The sequence below is a fragment of the Cynocephalus volans genome, chromosome 17 (genome assembly GCF_027409185.1).
Source record: "Cynocephalus volans isolate mCynVol1 chromosome 17, mCynVol1.pri, whole genome shotgun sequence".
In the NCBI taxonomy this organism is placed as follows: Eukaryota; Metazoa; Chordata; class Mammalia; order Dermoptera; family Cynocephalidae; genus Cynocephalus; species Cynocephalus volans.
In genome coordinates, this window is record NC_084476.1 from 4,559,896 (window position 1) to 4,582,659 (window position 22,764).

At 54.2% G+C, this 22,764-nt stretch overlaps 3 protein-coding genes across 6 annotated transcripts; 1 reads left to right on the forward strand and 2 right to left on the reverse strand.

The window, feature by feature from the left end:
• Positions 1–131: 131 nt before the first annotated feature.
• On the reverse strand, positions 132–4,540 carry LOC134365918 (surfeit locus protein 1). Of its 4 annotated transcripts, none has more exons than XM_063082290.1 (9): positions 4,456–4,540; positions 4,331–4,382; positions 3,244–3,377; positions 3,079–3,161; positions 2,089–2,280; positions 1,051–1,123; positions 784–946; positions 415–496; positions 132–334 (listed from the first exon to the last, which is right to left on the reverse strand). In XM_063082290.1, the coding sequence occupies exons 1-9, from the start codon at positions 4,528–4,530 to the stop codon at positions 265–267; spliced, it is 924 nt and encodes a 307-aa protein (XP_062938360.1). In that variant the 5' UTR covers positions 4,531–4,540; the 3' UTR covers positions 132–264. The 4 variants fall into 4 exon arrangements, with proteins under 4 accessions (XP_062938360.1, XP_062938358.1, XP_062938359.1 ...); XM_063082288.1 differs by having other exon boundaries at positions 3,244–3,395; XM_063082289.1 differs by having other exon boundaries at positions 3,244–3,414; positions 4,478–4,533.
• Positions 4,541–4,595: 55 nt separating this feature from the next.
• SURF2 (surfeit 2) lies at positions 4,596–8,793 on the forward strand. Its single transcript, XM_063081881.1, has 5 exons — positions 4,596–4,863; positions 5,331–5,434; positions 7,112–7,291; positions 7,450–7,616; positions 8,204–8,793. Exons 1-5 carry the CDS (start codon positions 4,631–4,633, stop codon positions 8,285–8,287), a joined length of 768 nt encoding a protein of 255 aa, XP_062937951.1. The 5' UTR covers positions 4,596–4,630; the 3' UTR covers positions 8,288–8,793.
• On the reverse strand, positions 8,660–22,650 carry SURF4 (surfeit 4). Its single transcript, XM_063081880.1, has 6 exons — positions 22,450–22,650; positions 14,426–14,612; positions 13,482–13,558; positions 12,592–12,635; positions 11,898–12,084; positions 8,660–10,942 (listed from the first exon to the last, which is right to left on the reverse strand). Exons 1-6 carry the CDS (start codon positions 22,495–22,497, stop codon positions 10,676–10,678), a joined length of 810 nt encoding a protein of 269 aa, XP_062937950.1. The 5' UTR covers positions 22,498–22,650; the 3' UTR covers positions 8,660–10,675.
• Between the last annotated feature and the right edge of the window lie 114 nt (positions 22,651–22,764).

Here is a 22,764-nt window from a genome sequence, read left to right on the forward strand (position 1 = left end):
GTTTTTCAGTGCCATCATAATCCATCACAGTCTGTCCTTGGCTAAAATGTTATTGGGTGCATGACTATACTTTGAAACCCAAACCAGCATTTTATAATCAACCGGTCACTCATTTCAGGTAGAAAGAAAGGTACACATGAGCCCAGAAATTTTATTTACACCAACAGTATATGATCAAGTATAAAGCCATTCTCTTGAAGTTAATGTCTTCAGTGACTTCCTAATTATACAGATACAGGCACAGGGCTGTAAAAGCTGACCTCATCATATACCAGGTGTTCGACGCAGGAATTTCTTAAACCACAGGTATGATGTGGCTGCACAGAGTCCATACCTTGGGTTGAAAAACAGTTGTACTGTTAGCCTGTGTCAGTGTCCTAAAGGGGAGGGAACCAGGGGACAGCTGGGACTCACCAAGTAATGATGTACTGCATGTGCTCATTCCTCAGAGTAACTCGGGTTTGCCCTCCAATGGGTCCTCCAGGTACTGTGCTCTCTGCAGGGACAGTGGACCCATTCCTCACAACCTCTGGTGCTGGCCACCGGCCTTAGCACTGGTCCCCTACAGCTGTCATTTCTGCATGGGCTTTTATCTCTGATCAACCATCCCATGTTGCCTCCTTTTATTAGCAGAGTTTTGCTTAGATGCCGAGTTGCCACTGCCTCTCCCCCCACCCTCCACCTGCCCCAACAAAGGCTACAGCAGAGGCAACAGAATGGGGTTCAGAGAAAGACAAGGTATTTACAAAAGCTATCTTCCGGGGTGGGCTGGTTACAACGTACGGAAGTTGGCATCAATGAAAACGGGGTCTGCGCCTGTGATCCTGGCCATGGCCTCCAGGTCCCGGTAGTACCAGTGGTTCCTTTCCGGATTGTTCTCTGGGACAAAGGGCTTCCTGGTTTCTGTCAGCCTCACCATCCCAACTAGATCCACTTCTCCCTCAATCTATAAATAGGAAGGTGTGAGATTGCTCTTGGGGGAGCCCTGCATGGAGACTAGATGACTCCTACAGGCCCTTATGCAAGTGGGGAAGAGTGCATGTCCCTTACCTGGCCTTTCTGCCGAGTATCAGGATTCATTTTCTTCCTGGGGACAAACCCTCTATTGACCAGGATGGTGATTCTAGAGTAATAAACATGCTATGTCAAGTGAGGAAGGGTTCTGGAATAAAGACAATCAGTAGTGGTGTCTCAGGCATCTATAAGAACACTATAGCATCAAGGAAGGGATTTAAAACACGACACTGTCAGTGGAAATGAGCCCTAGCAGTACCACACTCTGGGAAAGTATTCCTCTCTTGTGCCCCTTGATGATAAAAGCCCCATCCAACCCCTTTCTACCAGCCTGGCTTCTGGTTAACTCCCCTCTGTCTCTGCTTCTTTCCTTTCTTGTGTCCCACCCACTGCACAGCCAGAGTTAAGATGCCCAACTCTCCCTTGAACCACATCAACAGTTGCCTCCAACCTCCCCCTCCTAACCAGGGCAGCCACAAGGAGCAGCCCTGGCCCATGTCAGTCTGCCAGAGGTACATCATTTGGGCCCTAGCCCAGGCCTAAAACGCAGGATCCTATGGGTTAACAGGCCCCCAAACTTTTTCATTCATACATCAGTCTTCCAGGCCCCTAATCACACAGGCCCTAACTTACGTGTGTGTCACTGTCTTTGCCTAGAATGTTCTTCCCATCTCCAGTCAAGATTTGGCCCAAACAGCCCCCTGAGCAGCCTTCCCTGACTCAACTCCCTCTAGGCAGAGTTGGGGGCTTTTCTCAACTTCCTCTTGCCAGCCCCTCATGCTGCACCAGTCATTTAATGTGCTGGCCCCCAGTCTCCAGAGAAGGGACCTCTTTCACTAGTCTCTCCTCCCTTAGCTTAACATACAGAAGTTGTTCGGTAACAAATGAACTGGCTGAGAAGGTTGCTTATTGATACCAAAATTAGGAATTTCAAACTTTTCAAGGAATTGAACCTTTCCAGGTATCTCAGATTTCCCAGTGTCTTACCAAGACTGGGGGATGGGAAGGAAATAGTGATGAAAACGCACAGCCTGCACCTGCAACACCAGTCAGCTCCCTGCATGGCCTACTCACCCCAGTTCACTGCAGTGGAAGGGGGTGACCACATAGGCCCCACTCTCAGTCGAAGAGGAGATCCGGCCCGCTTCCTGGGCCTCTCGGGCAGGGTCCACCATGGTTCGGGGCATTATGTACAGCTCTTTGGAGTGGTCAAAGTGCCCCCTGACCTTCACTGGCCTATACTCCAGATTTTTTAGTTCCATTGGGCTACGGAGAGGAGAGAAAAGCTGTGGCCAAGCAAAGTGTGTCAGGAAAAGAAATCCTCTAAGGGGGGTTGCAAACTACAAAGCCCACGAAGGCCAGGAAAGTAATGTAGAAAGGTGAAGGCAGGGCACAGTGCAGACTGTTGGATCACAGGTGTGCCCTCTTATGGGGGGGTTATTTCTAAGCCTCAGCCTTTTGTTGCCACGTGGGAATGTGGATCTGTGCTGCCAGAGTCCAGTTTTTCAAGAGAAGCTAAAAATATGGACTTCTAGATGAATATTTTATATGAAATAAAATAAGTAGGCCAAAAACCCATCTGCAAGCCAAATATGGCATACTGTGTGCTACCCTGATTGGAAAACTTTGTGGGATGTACCTGTCTCTCTAGGACAGTGCTTTTGAATGGTGGGGAGAGGGCAGTAGAATCATTCAGGGCACTTTTTCAAAATACCACCCCCATGTTGAGACCTCCTATGTAATCCGCCCTCACCCTCAAGCTAAGAATTGCTGCTATAGGGGGCCATTAGCACCGTAGGGGATCCCTCAAGTATGCTGGACCTGATAAAAGGGTCACACCAGGATCAAAAATAAGACTTTTCTATATATCTCAGGCAGCTTCACAAGGGCAATCAGGTGTGAACAGCCAGTCCAGCAGGAGCACTGATCTTGAGAGCTCCCGTCTGAGGGCAAGGAAGGAACTGAGAAAGTTCACGTGAAGAGGGTCAGAATGGCAAGCAGAAGCCAGAGCTCCACTGTCGACCTCAAGTGCGACCAGCCCTGGCTGGGCAGCCGCACACTCACTCTGCTGGCAGAGGGATGGGCTCAGCCATAATCCTAGATTCTAACTCTGCAATCAGTTTCAACTTCCACTCCCGACGCTGGACCTGTGGAAACAGAGCATAAACCTGAACAGACAGCAGCAGAGTCAAGGGCTCAGTGCCACCAAAACTAGATGCCAGTCTTTACCTGCCATGTCCCCAAACCAAAGGCAGTCACAGGGATGAGAAGCAGGAACCACTGGAGAAAGGAGTCGTCATCCACTTTTGTGGCAGGTGCTTCTGCGGTAGAACTGCCATGCCTGCTTGCCCTCCAGGCCACCCCTGGAGGAAGTTTCAACACTGGCATGGGGTCAGAGCCCTAGAGCAAATAGAACTGGAGCAGCCCATTCCTCAAGAAGTCTCCACCAATATTGCCGAGAAAAGGTGGTAGAGAACGAACAAGTTGAGACCTGCCGTCCGGGGCCAACTAGCCACACGTGTCCAGCCCCACTCCTAACCCAGTGGCACATGGCACACACTCAGGAATGTCTGACTGAAAAATGAGGTCTTGGGCTTAGTGCTGGCTCTGCCACCAACCATGACCCTGGTTAACTCATATAACCACCTCATACCTTTTTGTTCCAGAATATGCTAAGATGGATTCTACCGCACTATAAGATGCACGGTTATTCACTCATTCATTCAAAGAGCATTTAATGAGAAGCTACGGTTAATAAGTAGCTTACCCCGGCACTACTGTCTATTGTGCTATGTAGACAAAGACCCATGGTACAAACTCAGGAGAGTGGCTTACAGAGCTCTCTCCACACTGTCATAAGTTTAAAGACGGGACGAGGTACGCAGCAGTACCCTCAAGCTCTCTGGCCGAGGGTAAGTCCCATCGGCCGAGCGCATCCCAGGCCCCGTGCAGTAGGCAGGCCCGCCCGGCGCCGACCCACAAGCGCCCGCTGTTTGTGTGCAGCAGTCCCCACACGGCGGACCCCCTGCGCGCTCCGAAGGCAGCCCAGGGACTGGTGGCTGGGAGCGCGCTACTCCAGCATGCCGGGCTCCCGGCTCCCCGCTCGACAACTGGGTGAGGCTCCGGGCCGCCGTGCGGACTCCAAACGCGGCTCCCGGAGCAGGCACGGGCCGACCGCGAGGCCCTGGACGTGGAGCGCGCGCCAGAGCGGCCGCGCTGCTTATCCCTTCCCCAGAGACCACCCCCGAGGCGCAGAGCGGAGAGCGCGGTGGCTGCTCCCGGGCCCCCATCACAACCTCGCCCGAGTCCTCCTCACCTGGGCGCGCAGGGGCCCCAAGGACGCCTCTCCGGACAGCGCCGGCCGGGACCTGCGGAGGAGGGAAACGCTGGCTGAGCCCCGCGGCCCGCGCCCCTCGCCCGCACCCCGCAGCCCGCGCTCACCAGCCCGGCGCGCAGCGGTAACCTCAGCCCCGCCGCGCGCAGCACCCACACCGTCCGCAACCCAGCCGCCGCCATCGTGCCCAGCCGCCCGCGGACGCTTCCGGCGCGAGGCGTCTGCTTCCGGGGCGCGGGGCGCCTGCTTCCGGGACGCGCCGCCAGGAGCTCTGGCCCGGCCATGAGCGAGGCGCCGGCCGACGTGCGGGCTTTCTTGCGCGCTCACCCGAACCTGCGGCTCCTTCCCGGAGCCGGCAAGGTGCGCTGCGCCCTGACTGGCCACGAGCTGCCTTGTCGCCTGCCTGAGCTCCAGGTCTACACCTGCGGCAAGAAGTACCGGCGGCTGACGCGCGCCGACCCGGCCTTCGACTACGCCGCGTTCGAGCCGCACGTGGTGCCCAGCACCAAGAACGCGTAGGTGGCCCTCGGGGCGCAGTCCTCGTAAACGCCAGAGCCCACCTGCTCCCGGAGGGCAGCGGGCCCGCAGACCCTCTATCCCTGCACGGAGCCCACCGTGGGGGGCGGGCGGGCGTCCTGGGAGCCGTCCTGGGGCCTTGAACAGCGTCGGGCTCCGTCCCCACCGCGGGAGGGGTCCTTGATTCAGCCGAGAGTGTGGCGACGGGATGCTGCGGCCCGAGCACCTCGCCAGGCTGCGTCGTCCTGCAGCGGCCCCGGAAGGCTGGCCGTGTCGGTCGGCGGCTTGCCAGCCCAGCTGCAGAGTGCGATTACCTGGGAGCTTTTAGAAATCCCGAGGCTCGGTCGCATCCTCGACCATCCCCATTAGACTCTCCGGGGTGATTCCAAACCGCAGCCAGGGTGGAGAGCTGGTCTGGGTCCTTGCTGTGAAGTGCTCCTGAAACCAAGGTCTCCCTGCCCCGCAGGCACCAGTTGTTCTGCAGACTCACGCTGCGGCACATCAACAAGTCCCCAGAGCACGTGCTGCGGCATACTCAGGGTCGGCGGTACCAGACAGCCCTGCGGCAATGTGAGTCCATCGGAGCATGCCTGCCCTCCCCCAGCACGAGAGCGCCCCTTGAAGGCAGAAGGGGTGCCTCGGTCATCCTTCATCCGTGCCTGGGCCTGGCACAGCGAGGAGAGGGACGATGGCCCCCGACCGTGGAGCGTCCAGTGCAGAGCCGGAAGCATGCGCAGAAGTAGCTGCGTGCTGCCATAAGTGGCAGGGGCGAACAGTGAGCGACATGAGAGGCGACAGCTCTGGAGGACAGGCAGCAAGGCGCTGGGCCGGGAGGCTCTGAGGACGGCCTGGGCCAGCGCGCAGGGTGGGGCTGGACCAGACCACAGAGGGTCTTGGAGGCCATGGCCAGGAGCACTAGCAGGGGAGGCGCCGAGGGTTAAGGCCGAGGCAGGCATAAACAGTTTGCGTGGTAGGAGCAGATTGGAAGGGATCTGGCTGCGGTCATCCGGATGAAAAGGAAAAGGGGGACAGGCTTTGCCTGTTTCGTGGATAGAATCAGATTAGGGGAGTGAGGGAGAGGAAGGAAAAAGTTTACTGAGTCCAAGTTTCGGGCTCGAGAACTAGCAAGGGGGATGGTATCGTTAGGACGGGAGAGCAGGGCTGGTGGGTTAGCTCACCTGGGCGAGTGTGGGGCTGATAACACCAAGGTCAAGGGTTCGGATCCCCCTACCAGCAGCCATCAAAAACCTTAAAAAAAGATAGCTGTGTGTGTGAACAATAAGTTTTTGGATGAGAATTAAAAAATTCCATGAAAATTTTAAATTTGAGGAGCATTAGGTGAGAATTTACAGAGAAGGGAGGGCCATGCACGAGCACCAAGGAGCCCCAGGGAGGGGGAGTGGGGTGAGGATGTGAGATTTGACAACATGGAGGCCCCTGGTGACCTTGACAAAAGCACTTGAGGTGTGGTGGGAACAGAGCCTGGTCCTGGACAGAGAGGACTTTCTGGAGTGTAGCTATAGGGAGGCAGAGGAAAGCAAGCAGAGGCCAACAGGTTTTTCAAGCAGGAGAGCTGGCCCTGTGCATGAGGGCTGCCAGCCTGAGGCTTAGTGTCTCCGTGGACATCAGAGGTCAGGGCCCAGCAAGCTTGTCCACCCCATGAGGCATGATGGCAAGAATTGGGGGGACAGTGGGAACCAGTGTCCCCCCTTGGGAGGGAGCTGCGTTGTACTGGTGAGCTCCAGCAGCTCCCCTTGCTACGTGAGGGGACAGTGGTGGTGAACCCAGTGAGGTCCTTCCTTGGAAGCCTTGTCCCACCTTCCCACTCCAAGCCACGGGGCACAGGAGCCAGCAGCCAGCTTCCACTGAGCCCCGCCTTCTAGGCCTGGCTGCATTTGAGAGGCTGTACCAGCCTTACTGGGGCATAGCTTCCTTTGGGCCTGCTCAGCACCCTCCTGGCCACCACTTCCTATAGTCTGGCTGGATCTACCATGGGTGGCCAGGCCCAGTAGGAACACTTGTACCACCCTCTTGGCTCTCGGCCATGGCCCAGCCCCTCCACCACTCTTCTTCCATGCCTGGTGGGAACTGAGCTGAGGTGTCTACTTGCCACCACTGCTGTGGTTTTGATCCAGCAGGGTGGGTATGGGGCACTAGCAGTTCGCAGCCCCCACAGGTTAGCTCTGTGACCAGAGGACTATGGGAGGGACATGGAGAGTAGCAGGTGTGTGCTGGCTTGTCTCCTAGACGAAGAATGTCAGAAGCAAGGCGTGGAGTACGTCCCCGCCTGCCTGCTGCACAGGAGGCAGCGGCGCAAAGACCCGACGGACAGCAATGGGCCACCTCACCCCAAAGAAGCCTTCTGGGAGCCCGCATCCAGTGATGAGGGAGCCCTGAGCGATGACAGCATGACAGACCTGTACCCACGTAAGTGGGAGCTGGCTTTGGCCTGTGTCGCTCCCTCCCACTGGGTGTTCTCCTACAGTCCTGGGCCCTGGCAGCCCCTCTCACCCTTAGTTCCCTGCACAGAAGGGGGTGAAATTTATCTGGTATGAGCCTCAGCCAGATCCCTCTCTTCTTTCCAGCTGAGCTATTCACCAGCAAGCAGCTGGGAGGGACTGAGAAAGGGGACAGCAGTGATGATTTTTTGATGGATGAAGAGGACAAGAAGCTAAGGCCCCAGAGAGAGAAGGGCGCTGGGGACAGAAAGGAGATGGAAGCAGACCGGGAGCTGGTCCGTAAGCGTGGGGAGGTGAGCCATCACCTCAGGCTGCTGGTGTGGTGTGGCTTCCTCTAGCGATGGTTTCCAGTTTCTTCTTATAAAAAAATAACGCTTGTTGTGCAAATGAAATCCCGAGCTAACAATTTGTAAGTAAAATGGGAGCCTAAGCTGCTGTGTTTGGGGGGCGGGGAGGAGGGGCACGTGTACCTCCTGTCGCTTCCTGGTTTGTACCTCACAGAAGCACGGTCGGGCTCCACGGAGGTTCCAGACCTCTGGTCTGAGAGGACACCTGCCCCCCAGTCCCCAGTACAAACTGGGTTATTTGGCCTTGCTCCTGCAGCACAGGAACCCAGAGGAAGGGACTTGATTACTAGACACCACCCTTGCCTTGTGACTGGAGCAGGAAGGAAGATTCCTCCCCCTGTGGTGGACAGGCAGGATTGGGGGTAGAAGGGACGTGTGGCACTCACTTGTGGAGCACTGCCTCGTCCAGCAGCTGTAAGGGGAGCCCTGGGTGGGGATGCCGATGTGGGCATTTCCACCTAGACCCTTCTCTGTGTGGGCAGGCTGGGGGATCAGAAGGGCTCTGTAACCAGAATTCTCTGTTTATGCCACAGAAGCAGTTGGGCTCGTTGAAAAAGAAGTTCAAGAGTCATCACCACAAGCCTAAAAGTTTCAGTTCTTTCAAACAGTCAGGTTAATAAAAGATGTCTGAGAAAGCACATCTTGGAAACCTTCAAGAAAGCCTTTAGGTGTTTCCCCCTGTTCCTCTTTGGGCTGCCATGTATCCTCCAAACTGTGGGGTGTCCCTGGTGTCTTCTACACCCACTCATTCTTGTCTCAGGACACTTGCTACCCCCTAAGACAGGGCCAAGAGGATCTGTTCATACAGCGGGGGTCCTGTCCCCCACACCCAGGAAGCAGCATGGACTCCGAGAGAAGAGTTCTCTGGATGGGGCTTCTGAAGGGCCTTCAGCAAAGCCTAAAGGAGCAGCTGAACTCACTGCAGCACCCTGAGGAGAGCCTGGCCAGACCCCTGCCCGGGCGGGGCAGCACCACAGGAGCACACTGCATACAACCAATGCCACTGTTTATTTTGATGTGTTTCCAAAAATCAAAACGTTTTCAAGACAACTAAGGTATAAGGTACAGCATAAAATGAGATTTATACTCATTTCTCAAATAAAGCGAAAAATTTTTTTGGAAATTGTTTTGCCAAAAACCAGCTGGTATATCCTAATTTTCCTCTCCTCCCAGCAAAGGCATCTCCTGCTGTCCCGAGCACTAGTCCACTCAGCCAGAGGGGACAGGAATGACCACTAGGATCGAGGCTGCCGCTTTTAGAGAACTGGTGTGAACTATGCACTTAGTCTCGTGCGATCAACCCCTTTCCACAAACCAGCAACAGTGGCCACAGAGAAACTGTGACTTGGCCGAGTGTCATTTGTCATTGACTGTGTTAATGGGGGCAAGTGTGGGCTAAGAGACAGCCCCACTGAGGTGATGTTAAAAACTGCCCTTTATGTAGTGAGCGTCTGTCTGAGTGATCTCAAGGAGGAAAGAACCCTGTGTCTTGAAGCCACGCTTATAAACACTAGGGAGGATGTAAAAATGCCTTGGGACGTGAGATGGGTGCTGAAAGGTGCACTGACACTTCCCTTGGGGCAGGTGGGTCCAGGCTGCAGGGGGAGGCTTCCCAGAGAACTGGGAAGTGGGCCTCACCCCTCCTTGTGGGGAAGGTGAGCATGGGAACTGGGTCAAGACTGACCCTCTGCAGCCCCAGGGACAGACCTCAGTCCTACACAACCCAGCTGACCGTGCCAGGGAGGATGGACCTCAAGAAAGCCCTCACTCCAAGTGTGGGGTGCACTGCTGCCTCCCCTCAGGGGATCATGCTGTGTACCCAGCCTGGTCCAGTCTGTCCCCAGCAGGATCTGGGCCCACGGAGAGGTGTTCTGATGGCCCCTGTGGCATTCACTACCTTGCAGATGAGCAGAACAGCAGCAATAACTGGATCCCCCTTCCCCGCGAAAAGAGAAACATAGGATAAGGCAGTGTTAGAAAACTTTAAATACAGGATTAAGATCACATCCGTAAGGCATCACAAACTGTAAAAAGTAATTTTGGCTGCATTCAGCATAGCAAACTGACAAAATCTGAGCAGCAGCCTCAGGGAAGTGGGGAGCGGCTGCCCGACGGTGAGCGCAGCATGGGGTACATGGGCAAGTGGAGGCTTGTGGTCCAGACCGTGCTCTGTGGAAAGGTCAAGTGTGAGGTAACTGGGCTGAGAGCATGTCCTGTCGCTGCTCTGCCCAGGGTGGCCAGGGCTGTCCTGCGAGTGGTGTCCTCGCCAGCAGTACCTCTGCCGCGCTCTGGGTGGCTGGGAGCTCTCTGAGGACCAATGGCCCTTCGGTCCCTACCTTGAGGAAATACAGCTCCCAGGGCACTTCCCAATTAAAAAACCTTTGCTCCAATCCCAGCGGATTTTCTGCTTAATGACCTTTACCATAAAGAGCAGCTTTAGTCATCTTCTAATACTGTGTCAGTCTTTGGGTTCTGGGTTTCTCTAAATGTTTTCACCGTTCCCATAAAGTACTACAATGCACAGGCAGAAACGATGTTGAAGCCATGGGTACCATTTTAAAATGGAGTTTAACTGTGATGTTTGGGTCATCCAAAATCATTTAGTAGTTTGAACTAAAATCATAAAAAATAAGAGGGAGACTGCTTTGAATGAAATACAAATGTGTCTGCTCACAGTACAGCTTGAAGGCTCACTCCCCGCTATCCCAAAATAGGACTGAGAGGCCACAATCGACCAGGCTGTTCACTCCAAACACCTTGGCGTGGGGAGGCTGCTCACCTCTAGGCAGGCCAGCATGGGATAGCTGGATACCAGATTGTGGTTCCAGAGCTGATTTAGCCATCAATTTTCAGGTGCCTTTGCAAATAAAGTTCTCAAAACATCTGTGCCTTTGCCAGGGGAGGGGAAGGAGAGGATACAGAAATGCTGGCAGTTTTGTTGGACCCACCCTGAGCCGGTCCTCCGCAGCCGCGGCTCTTGGCCGGGTAGGGCAGGGCTGCTGCTGTTACCACTCCTTCTTCTTCTCGTCCATGGAGACACCCCCAGGGCCCAGGGCCACCACCAGGAGCAAACCTCCGATCACTGACATGGTCTGGAAGAAGTCGTATTTCAGGAAGTCATGCATGGGCTTGTAGACTGGAATGGTCCAGAAGGCATTGAAGTACACGTTGATGGCAAACAGCCAGACGACAAGAGTCAAAGCAGCCAGCTTGGTTTTAAAACCAACGGCCACCAAAATCATCAGAGCTGTGCCCACAATGTTCTGGACAACCTGCACAGATTGAGAGATAAGAAATTCAAAATAAACGTGGGGAGGAAAGACATGTTTTATAAAAAAAGAAGTTCCAGCTGCCCTGTGTCATTGAAGTATCTGTGCCAGGTTGATGTTACTGCTAAGAGATGACAGCTGAAAAACCAAGCATTACAAGTGGGCAGAGAAAGCTAAGGGCTGGCTGGCTGCTCAGTCGGTTAGAGCAGGATGTCATAACACCAGGGTCAAGGGTTCAGGTCTCGGATCCTCTTACTGGCCAGCAAAAGTGAGGGGTGGTGGGGGGGGGGGCGGAAGCAGGAAATAAAGCAGCTACTTGGAAGAATGAGGTCTGGGGAAGACGAAAAGAAAGTCTCCAATCAGCAACAGACAGATTTGCCAAGACAAGCTCCAGTAGTGGTCCGGTGCATCTCTAGTCTATGACCAGACCCCCAAGTCTTTTTAACTGCCCAGCCATCCCAGCAGAAGCACTCTCTTCTCTCCCCACAGTGCCAGGAGCCCTTCCTGGGCACCTTGTCTGCCCAGGGCCCTCGGCCAGTTCTAGAGGTGTGCTCTGTGAGCTCCTGGAGGACCCTGCCCCTGACACCTGGCACACCATGTGGAAAGTACTTGGCGAGGGCATGAACAGCGACAAAGGAAAGAAAAGTGAGAGGAGCCTGCATAGATCCTGGCCCACAGCCTGGAGGGTGCATGCATGGGCAGGCACCAGGATCCTCCAGTGAGGTCAGGGAGACTCCAGACAATCAGCTAGAAAGGCAGTTTCTTGGCACACAAGAAATTGACAGGTTTTTGTCTGTTTTAGTGGGATCAAGAAGGTTGCTTCCTTTCAGCTAACTCCAGTGGCTCTCCTGGGCTACGCCCAGCACACAACCAGGCAAGAGCAGGCAGGGACGGGGAGGGGCAGCACTTTCTAGAAGGGCAGGAAACCAGACCCATTTAAGCAAGCAGGAATACTTACAGAGAAGAAGCTGGCGTCAAAGTGCAGGAGGGTCATGAACATCAGAACCAGCAAGACCCTGCCTCCGAGCTGCATGTACTGTTTGGGGGAGCTCTCGCGCATGGTGGGGACGCCCGCAAACATGCTCTTCCCTTCGGAGCGGGACTCCGCCAAGAGCAATAACAAGCCGCCTCCCAGGGCCAGGTTCCTGAGGAATAGAAATGCCGCCAGAGCAAAAGCTCGTCAGGCATCTGGTCTGAGCATCGGCCTGATGGAAGGAGGTCCTGGCATGAGTGCGGGAAGGGCCCTTGCTGCCCTCTCTCCACCCTGGGTCGTCTGCTGAGCAGGGCCAGGCAGGCAAGAGTGCGCAGGACCACCGGCTCTGGCATTAAACCAATGTAAAATCTCATGTAACTAGGCAGTGACAGGCTACCCGAACACATGTGGAACAAAGTCCTAGTCTTGGCCTCCCTGCTGACCTGCTTGGGTCCCTGTGAGCAAGTGTCCCTCAGTCCCCACACTGTGAAATAAGGGGTCAGAGGAGATGATTCTCTCCACTTTTCCAGGGGCTCTGGGTAGGGGAAAGGCTTTGCCGTGTCCACTATAGAATCTGTTTCTCAGAGGTCCAGTTCAGACCCAAAGCCTTCCCTAGCCCATAGACACTGAGTTTAGAGATATGAGGAGCACGCTAAATCTTGCCATCCCGCACACGTACCTCATCAGAAACTTCAAGTCCCACAGAATGCTGTAGGCAATCGTCTGAGGGGCGCAAAGAGAGAGAGAAGACCTGAGTCTCAGCACTTTCTAACAAATTTCTACAGGATTATAACAGCATGAGGCACTTTTTCCAATGTAAATGAGAATATAAAATACACAAAGCCGTTTTAGGTCACCGAGGACAGATCCAAGTTGAAATATCTGGCTGGGTAGTTCTCAGAGTGTGGTGGTGGCCCTGGATCTGTTCAGCAAGCACCGTTTAATCATCAGAGCTGTGCCCATGACCTTCTGAAGACCATGGTGGTTTTGAGGCCACCGATCTGGATTAGCATTATGTTCTGAGCAATTCGCTCTGAACAGCTAAGTGTCCTCTTTATGAGGTAGAGTGATAACAAGATGGTGTCTTGGCTGCAGCCATCCTCAGGGTTGATCCCTTGCCACAGGAATCTCAGGAAAGTGGCAAAAGATGCCCAGTTTCCAAAGCCAGCACCTCCTGGGGGGGACAACCTCTACAGCCCTGCCTGGCTGTCTGGTTCTCCTGAGCATGTAATGAGGAAAATCTAGCAATTTCCCCAGAAGAGAAAAGGCATTCCAGGCTGTCAGAGACATGCAGAGGGCTGAAAGGGAGTGACACTTAACCCTCAAGATGCCTTTTCAGAAGCTCTGCTCCACCAGAGCAAAAAGTGAGTCCCCACCCTGCACCCATGCTCCTGCAGCACCGTGACTCCACAGTGAGTCCCCCCACCCGCATTCCATGCACCTGCAACGCTGTGACTCCACAGTGAGCCCCGCCCCCACACCCATGCGCCTACAGTGCCTTGACTCCACAGTCAAGCTCCTGCAGTGCTGTGAATTTCACAGTGAGCCGCCACCCTGTGCCCCATGTACCTGCAGTGCTATGATTCCAAACAGCCCAAAGCAGGCGTATTGTACGAAGTTTCTGCTCAACACCAGGATACAGCCAGCTGGAAAGGAGAAGGGCAAGAGTCAGGGAAACTGCAGGTAGGTCCCGGGCAAGGAGGCAATGTCGCAGGGCACTGCCACCCCACTTGGCCCTCTGGTCCAGCTGCAGCCAAACTACCAACCCACGCAAAAAGCAACTTCTGGGAGAATTAATGATAGGCAAGGACCATACACAACAAGTTAATTGGACTTTACTTATCAAAAACACTAGTCTAGAAAGTGGATCCCTTGCTATAATAAAGAATGGGACTGGCCACTTAGCTCAGTTGGTTAGACTGCAGCCTTATAATACTAAGGTCATGGATTTGGATCTTTGTACCGGACAGCCACAAAAAAAAGGAAGGGGCCATTTCCCAGTGTCAGCTGTCCATTGGAGCAGGTAATTAACTGCTCCACTCCGGAGGGCTCTGGGGTAGGTGGGAAGTGTGAGTCCCTTTCTAGCCCCATAGTTTACAAAGGAGGGAGGGACAGCCTGTCAAGAGCAGACTAATGGTCTGAAGCCAACATGAACTTCATTCTGGCCTAATGCTCTCCCTTCTCCATTTACCTAAATCCTATTTCTCCTTTTTAGACACCCTTGCCTTTGATTGCCTTAGGATCTCTTTGGTCCACCCACACCAGTCTCCAGTGTCTCCTGCTTTGGGCACTTAACAGAGACTAGGTGACATTTCTTTAGCAAGCCCCAAAGCAATGGGCCCAGGCCTAGAGTCAGAGCATCCAGCCAAACGCTCACAGAACTGAACTCTCTGGCCTGGCACACCTGCACTGGAGAGGATGGACGAGGGAGAACACACTACTGTCTCCCACTCGATGATGAGCACAGAGCAGGAAGCCCTGATGCAACTTCCCCTCCCTGCAGAGCCACTCACTCAGCTGTCCCAGCAAGTTGAGGAACACGAAGGAGGAGGCCAGCAGGTAGCCGCAGCTCCAGGTGGTGTCGATGTAGTCACGCTGCTCGCTCCACTGGAGCCACATGCGGATGCCATCCTCCAAGAAGGTGCTGATCAGGCAGAGGCGTGCCACGTGGGGGAGGTACTGCTTTGTGACTCGGAGGAACTGCAGGGCCACAGAAACCCAAGGGTGAGGCGGCTGTCATGGGGAACGCCGGACCACAGCCAGGCTTGGGCAGTGGGTGCGTGGGTAGCAGGGCAGTAAAGACAAGCAGAAACTGCAGAAGATAAGAGCTCCTATCAGCCCCACAGCCTCCCCAGGAGAGACCTGGGGACTCTGCACCTGCTCCCAAGTGCTACCCTGTAGGCCTGGACACACACGACAACCCAAGCATCAGTCCCAGAGATGAATGACTCGGCACTGGGCCAATCTGCGCAGACTCCATAGGGCAACGGCCCTGACACTCTTCTGCTATGACTTTCCCCATCACCTCGGCAGGCCTCACTTAGGTGGCAGCCACTGTCATCAAAGGTGGAAATGCCACAAGTTACACAGCTTCTGTCTTCAGGCAAGGGCATTAGCAAGTTAGAGTGACACATCTGAAAAGCCTCAGAGACTGCCTGGTCCAGGCTTTCTCCCCTTGGCACTGCCGGCACCTGGGCTGGGCCATTCTCTTACTGTAGGGCTGTCCCGTGCATGGCAGGAAGTTTAGCAGCGTCCCTGGCTTCTACCATGAGATGCTATTAACAGATCCCCCACCACACTGTGGCAACAAAATGCTTCCCACCATTGCCACATGTCCCTATGGCTCTAGTGCATCCCCTCAGGTTACAAAGGAGCACACTAAGCCCAGAGGGGAGAAGGTTCGCCCGGCCGCGCTGACCTGACGTGCAATACTGAGGCTTGACCTCCCAGCCTCCTCAGCCATGCTGGGAACTCCTCCAGACAGAACAAAGGTCCACTTAGGTGACAGCCAGAGTCCCAGTCCTACAGGGCCACACAATCAACCCAACAGGAAGGTCACATGTATAGAGTTATTCAAAATCTCCAGAGCAGCAGGAGGACACCCTGGGCTCTGGAGAGCACGCGCATGCCATTACAGATTGCAGCCGGCATTCCCAGCCCAGACAAAGCTCCCCTCTGGAAAGCTCAAGGTCCAGCTTGGGCAAATAGTGTGCCCCAACTGTGAGTACAATGTGAAACTGCTGTGGCTGATGGCTAGAAGGATCTGGGATTTTTTTTTTAAACCCATGTAACCCAAAGCAAATTAAAAACACACTAACAAGGGCCGGCCTATGGTTCACCTGGGAGACTGTGGTGCTGGTAACACCAAGGCCACGGGTTCGGATCCCTGTACACGGATGGCCAGTTAGCTCACTTGGGAGAGCGTAGTGCTGACAACACCAAGTCAAAGGTTAAGATCCCCTTACTGGTCATTTTTTTAAAAAATTAATTAATAAATAAATAAATTTTAAAAAAACAACACACTAACAAATGGGATAGATGGTGGCTTCGACAGCGATGAAATGCAGGTGTGCAAAATCATTGGCAAACGTCACAGGGAATGACACATTTATAACTTCCTTCTGTCCTTCGTGAGTTATGCCATTTATGATGGCTTGATTAGGACACCCCTCTGCACTGTGGAAGGCCAGGTGCAAATGTCACACAGGTCTACCCAGGCACTTTTCTCCTACACCCGTTCAAAACAAAGTGAAAGAAATCTATGATAACACGGGAGGTCTTCAGGCGAAAGAACAGGGGACCCACCCACAGGATGACATGTCAGTGAGAGTCTAAAGGGCACAGGTGAGTTGGACCCCTCACCAGGACAGTCGAGTGAATGTCAGCTCACAGGCCTCTGAGGGCTGGTTAAACCTAGTGTTGGAAAAAATGAAGATATATTTATAAGAGTGTTTCTTAATTTTCAACATCTGAAAAAGTTTTTAGACACTACTGAAGCTGCCAGAGTCAGTTAATGAGTGCCTGGGTGTTCAGATGAACCTGTGGCCTGTCAAGGGGAGCCTGGCTGGGCAGCCCCACAGATGCTCCGTGTGCGGCGGGGAGAGCAGGAAGAGGTCGCAAAACCAGGCGGCCCACAGTATCAATTCCATGCACACTTACTCAGCCTTGACCCCCACTGAAGTGATGGCAGACATCACAGTGACAGCAGACACCCAGAAAATCAATCAGCTGGGCATGGAAGATGAAGTGCAGGCTGCAACTGAGGTTCTGTGTTCTCATCCTGCCCTGATGCCAACCAGCCGGTGCACTGCATGACCACGGACAAGCCTGGTTACTTTGCTGGGGGTCTCTGCTATCCTCCTACTAAGTGGACAGCAGGTGGATCAATGGATGCTAAGATTCTTTCCAGCTTTAAAAGTCTAAAAATCTATAAGCAGAGGACACAAGGCAGGGAGAAAGACCTTGTTTTAAAAAAAAGAGGTCTCAGAGCTCTTGCAAAAAAAAAAAAAAGAAAGAAGAAAAGAAAAGCAGAGGTCCCAATACTCCTGTTTGAGTTTTTGAGCCCATTCAGAGGATGAACACAAGATGCCCATGTGCACAACATAAACATGCTCACATCAAATCAGGAGGGGCAGGGACAGGTGGTGCCACACACTCTCCCAGGTCCTGCATGATGGCCCTGATGCTTTTGAAATGCCCAGCAACGGTGTAATCACCCATATTATGTGGGAGAGAGAACAGAACACCACCTCGCTCCCAGTTTAGCATGGCTCTCATGTAATGACCTTTCATCATGGTCCAGCTAAGAAGCCTGGCACTGACACAGGCCCTCACCTCGTCTAAACCTGGGGAAAAGCAACCGCTAGCAAGGAAGAGCTCAACAAGAGCTGACCAGACCTCTCAAAGAGATGGCGCCATGGCAGGACTCCCAAGAGGGGAGGCATGGACACTAAGGGCAGCAGAGAGGCAGGTTATGAGCGGTGCCGACTTGCTTCCAAAATGAGAGTGGTGAGGGGCCGGCCTGTGGCTCACTTGGGAGAGTGTGGTGCTGACAACACCTAGGCCACGGGTTCGGATCCCTATATAGGGATGACCGGTTAGCTCACTGGGAGAGCGTGGTGCTGACAACACCAAGTCAAGGGTTACAATCCCCTTACTGGTCATCTTTTGTAAAAAATTTTAAAAAAATAAAAAATAAATAAAAGCAAATTGAGAGCGGTGCCCCTCTTGCTGATGTGTGCCGTGCTTACCAGAATGAAGTGACAAGCCCTGGCCCTCAGGCTGCGGTCCCACCCACCCCAAGGCAAGGGCCCTCCTTTAACAGGCTCATTTGCTGTGAGCACAGCCCACGAGGCTGAGACAGAGTTCACAAGCCTCCTTGATGAGTCTGCTACTTTTTCTTCTCTTTTTCCCCCTACCCACTATACTGATGAGGGTGAGTATTTTTAATTTGAGCGTCTGGGTCAAGAGAATTAAAGAGCAAAAAGGAGAGTGATGGAGGGATAGGCAACTCGCACCTCCCTTCCCCACGCAAACACAGCAAGGAGACAGAACTACTCTTCGCTTTGGGTAAAAGAGGGCAAAATGCACATACTATGCTCTGAACTGAGCATATCGATTGCTTGGCAGCTCTGATTTTCAAAGGCAAGCACGGTCTCGATTCAAGGTGGTTTTGTAAGTCAGGCTGATGCAGAGCCTCCTCTAAAACAGCCACCCTCTAATAAGCATGTTTGGAATGAACACGGAGGAAAAAGCCACATTTAGTAACAAGACCAGACCCAATTTTTACCTTATTCCCTACACACATGTTGGTCACAACTGTCCAGACGGCCACTGGGCCCATGTCATGCCGCTCTTGAAAGCGTCCCCAAACCAGTGTCCCCTCAGCACAGCAGGGAAGAGCCTGACTCCAGCAGGACAGGCAGCACTGCAAGCTGACAACAGCCCCTGCAGGGGTCCGCCACACAGTGGCGCAGCCGTGTGCGCACTGTGAAAATGTCACCCTTGTAAGAGAACTGTGACAGGAGAGCCGAGGTGGACAGTGACCTGAGAGCTCACGAGAAGAGGAGGCGACACAGCGGTTCAGCCCGTGGGCAGGCATCTCCTCAGGAAGCTCACAGTCAAGCAGGGCAGGGCTCATGAGTGGCAATAGTGTCCAAGCAACTTAAGAAACATGGGGAGCTGAGATTTATCTAAAAGGGGTTACTATTCAGAGGGTTGAGGGGGATTTTAGAATTGTAATTACACCCAGCCTGAGACCTGACTCTGCGGAAACACAGTGATTGTTACCACACCGGCGCCGGGCCGGCAGCATGACGCAGAGAAACCGACCTCTGTGTCTAGGATGGAAAGGAGCTGAGGACAGCGCATGCAGGTCCTGCTCTACAATGGCTCTGAGAAAGACGGCGGCTCAGGCTTCCCTGTTCGCCAATGGCTGGGGCTGCCCTACTTCCTGGCCAGATGAAGGCCACACGCCCTAGAACACAGGAGCCTGTAGCAGAGTCAATTCCCCATGTCAGGCTGGGCCAGGGCTGACACCACGGTGTCAGCAAGTGTCCCCGAGTGCTGCCCTGTGGGTTCCTGCTGCACCCCGCAGTGCAGAAGTTGTCACCCGGACCTAAGCTGGAGGGGACAGCGTGGCTTCCTTGACTAAAACTCTGTGAGATAAAAAGCCCGACTGGAGGAAAGGCAGACAGAGGCCCCGGTGGAGGGGAAAGGACCATGCGTCATCTTCCGGGAGCAGCCCGCTACCCACAGTCTCCCCTGCTCCTCTACCCCACTCCCCCGGGGGGGCTGTTTTTTAACCTCCTGTTAAAGTCGGTGAGCAGAGAGCGAGCCTCTCCTCTCTCCCTCCTCTCTGCACCCCTTTACGGCACAGGAACAAGACGGAAAGGCTCAGAGAGCCCACAGCTGTCGCCAGAACCCTACCCACACCAGATGGCAAGCTACACAATGCGAACCAGGAGCCTACTCCCACCCATGTGCTACATGTGGGGTGCAGGTGTTGTCAGGACTATCCTTGCTACCCAATGCTTCAGCAAAGGCCAAGGCCAGCTCCTAGTTCCCAGGACTAACTCTGCCACCCATAAGGACAGGTACACATACCAATGGCCACACTGGAGACTAAGTCCCCATGCAGCTTTTCTGCCACTCTGGAATGAGCCATTGTGCAAATCCACTAAGTGCTAATATTCCTGTTTATTGGTATAAATGTGCTTGGAAACTACATTATGCAGATTGTCTAACAGGCAATGAATAGCAGCTGCAGGGAACAAATATTTTGGACTGCTGAGTGCATTAGAGTTTCTGGCGGCTTCCAAATGCCCAGCTCCTGCATAGAGCACGTCTCAGCAGTTTCTCCACGGCCTGGCTTCCTGGGAGCAAGAGGACACTGTCCCTGGCTGCCAAGGCCAACCCAAGGTACTTGATGCCAGAGGCAGAGAGACAAGAGATGCGGCTCAGGAGAAGCCCGCCAACAGAAACGAGCCAGCCCACTTCTCCCCACAGACCGGTCCCTGCAGGCCAGAAGGAAAGGTCACAGCACCGCCAGGCAGTGAGGAACCCAGCCTTTGGGTAACGAGATGAGGATTCAAACTCCAGCCTCACTGAGACCCAGTGCAGACCGTGGCACACCTCCCTCTGCTCATCTGAAGGTGGAGCGCAATGGCCTGGCCTGGTTAAAGGTTCCATACTGCTGTCATAACTATGCGAGGACTCTTGGGCCTGGGGACAAAGCTCGTTTAATCCTCACTCTGAAGCCCAGCTTTCTGGTCAAATCCCGTCACTCCATTTTTGCTTTTGTTTTTTAAAGGCAAGGTTAGAAAAAATGGGTGTGTCACATTACCTGATCAGTGGCTTTGATTCCCCACTGTCTTCAAATTTGATGATTTTTGTTTTAACAACCTGGACTCTCAGCACCTTCATTATTGGCAGCTTTGTTTTAAATACTACGTGGATAAATGTTAAAGACAAAAGTGCCACCCCGACTTAGTCAGATCTTGCGCACGGGAAGTTGCATTTGACTTTGTGCACTGTTACCTGCCCACGTCCCCCTGTGCCACGCCTGCCTATGGCAGAAGAGGGTCCTGACTTTAGTTCTGAAGAGCACAGGAGTTGCTGCCCTCCTGAGCCACCCTGCTGCCATACTGTCACCACCCAGGTGGACTCCAACACTCATCAACTGACAACAGAGCCTGCACTGTGGGACAGACACAACCTGTATCCATCTTGGTTTTTACGCAGCACGCCCTTTCACTGAGCTAGCATTTTCCCCTTGATGTGTGCCAGAAGAGGAACACCAGGCACCTGCAGCATGCTGTACAGGGCCCTACCCTGGCTTTTCTTCCAGGGCTGTGACCACAGGCAAGTTCAGGAGCCTGAGCAGGACTTGCCTTCCCCTCAAGGCCTTTCCAGTAGATTCTGCTTCTTTCATTTAAAACAAAACAAAAAGTGGAGAAAAAGAAGAAAGGATTATGTAAAGAAATTCTGAACTTTTTTTTTCCAGGAGAGTCTATCATTTGATAGTTGGCGGCAGCTTGATTGGAGACATTTTATCTACATTTGGTTATGAAATTCACTTGCAAAACCAGGGTTTTCTAGACAGAAGAGTGAGTGGATACAGCCCTCACACCTCCCTTGGCTACAGGGAGCCATCTTCTTAAGCGAGTTGCTACTTGGGAAATAAAAGTGGGTCACTAAAAATTATGTCAGTGAAAACTTATAAATGAAAAGGGCCAACCTGATTCTTGAGAGCTTTCAATATAAATTGTTTTTGCAAGGGATACAATTTTTAGTTGTCTTTAAACATAAAATCATGACCTTAGGAAAAACTATTTCTTCAAGTTGATATACTTTGCCCTCCGAACTGGTTTTAAAATATTAGCTCACAGGGAACTAGCGCCAGAAACCAAGGGTGAGGACGCACTAGAGTCACCCCCTTGAGCGCAGCAATGGGGAGCTCGCTCCCCGACAATGGATCAGAAGATGCTCACTCATTTTTTTTTTAAACCACACACACACACACACACACACACACACACACACACACACACACACACACACACACACACACACACGCACGCGCGTGCCTTCCAATAAGTCTAGGCCTCAGAGTTTGACTACTCAATTACCATCCCCATAAAAATTAAAAATGTAACCATCACTACTTATAACTCTGGCAAAGCCACAAACACACTAAGTGAACCAAGGAATGAGTGGCAGGTGGGCCAGGAAGGGATCTTCCTGCAGGGATGAGGCTGCTCACTGGTAGACATGAGGGATACTTCTGGAAGGCAAACCCCTAAGCAGTCGCCCCCATCATCTCTTTGCCAAGCTCAATCAAAAACGAAGGTGGAAGGAAGCTCCGTCCCTTCAGTGCTCCAGGACCTGGTCCTGTCCACCCAGCTCTGGGAAGCTTTTAACCATCACTCAACCGCCTGTTTGGAGGGCTTCCCTGTTGCCCAGAACGCCACCTGTACACTCTGGAAGGGAAAAGGAGATAGGGCGCGAGGCCTCCCCTCCTCCCGGGTCTGTGTACAGACACCCGTCCACTCCAGCCCAGGGCAGAGTCCAGCCGGGGAGGGAGAGGTACGCAAAGGGCCAAAGGGACCCCAAGAGTCCGGCACACCTGGGGAGAACCGGAAGACGGGGCCGTGGCGTCCTGCGGTCGAGGGCTCTCCAGGCGCCCCCCGCTCCTGCTCGGGATGGGAGCTGCCCACGCCGCCTCCTAAGGGTGCCGCCCCGCAGTTTCCAGGGTAGAGACCGCTGCCCCACCGTCAGCCAGACCGGCCGACGGCCCCACACCCCGCAGCGCCCCTCCCGGGACCCGCGGCCGGGCTGCGCGGGGGTCGCCCGCCCAGACGGCCCCGCACGCCGCGGGAGGGGCGGGGGTCCCCTCCGGCGGGGTCTGGAGGGCTGAGGGGCCAGCCCAGGCCTCGGGGCGTCTGCGGGGCCCGCGGCCGGCTCTGGAGCGTGCGGGCGGCCCCCGCGGGCCCGGGCCGGGGGCTCGGGCCGGGGCCTGGGGCCCTGCAGGCCGTACCTGGTCGGCGAAGTCCTCGGCCGTGCCCATCAGGTCGTTCTGGCCCATGGCGGCGGCGGCAGGCTCGGTTCGCTCGCTCGCTCGCTCGCTCGGCGCTCGCCCGTCGGCGCCCGCGCCCGTGCGGCCTCCACAGGAAGTGCCCAGCAGCCGGCCTCGCTGCTCGTCGGCGGCGGCTCCAGCGGCTGCCACGTAGGCCAAGCCTTAAAGGGGCCGCGCGCGCCCGGCCCGCCCCGGCCGCGCCTTAAAGGGGCCGCGCGCCGCCGAGACGCGCTCGAGGCTCCACCCGTCGCCCGCAGCCTCCCCGCTCGCCGCGCC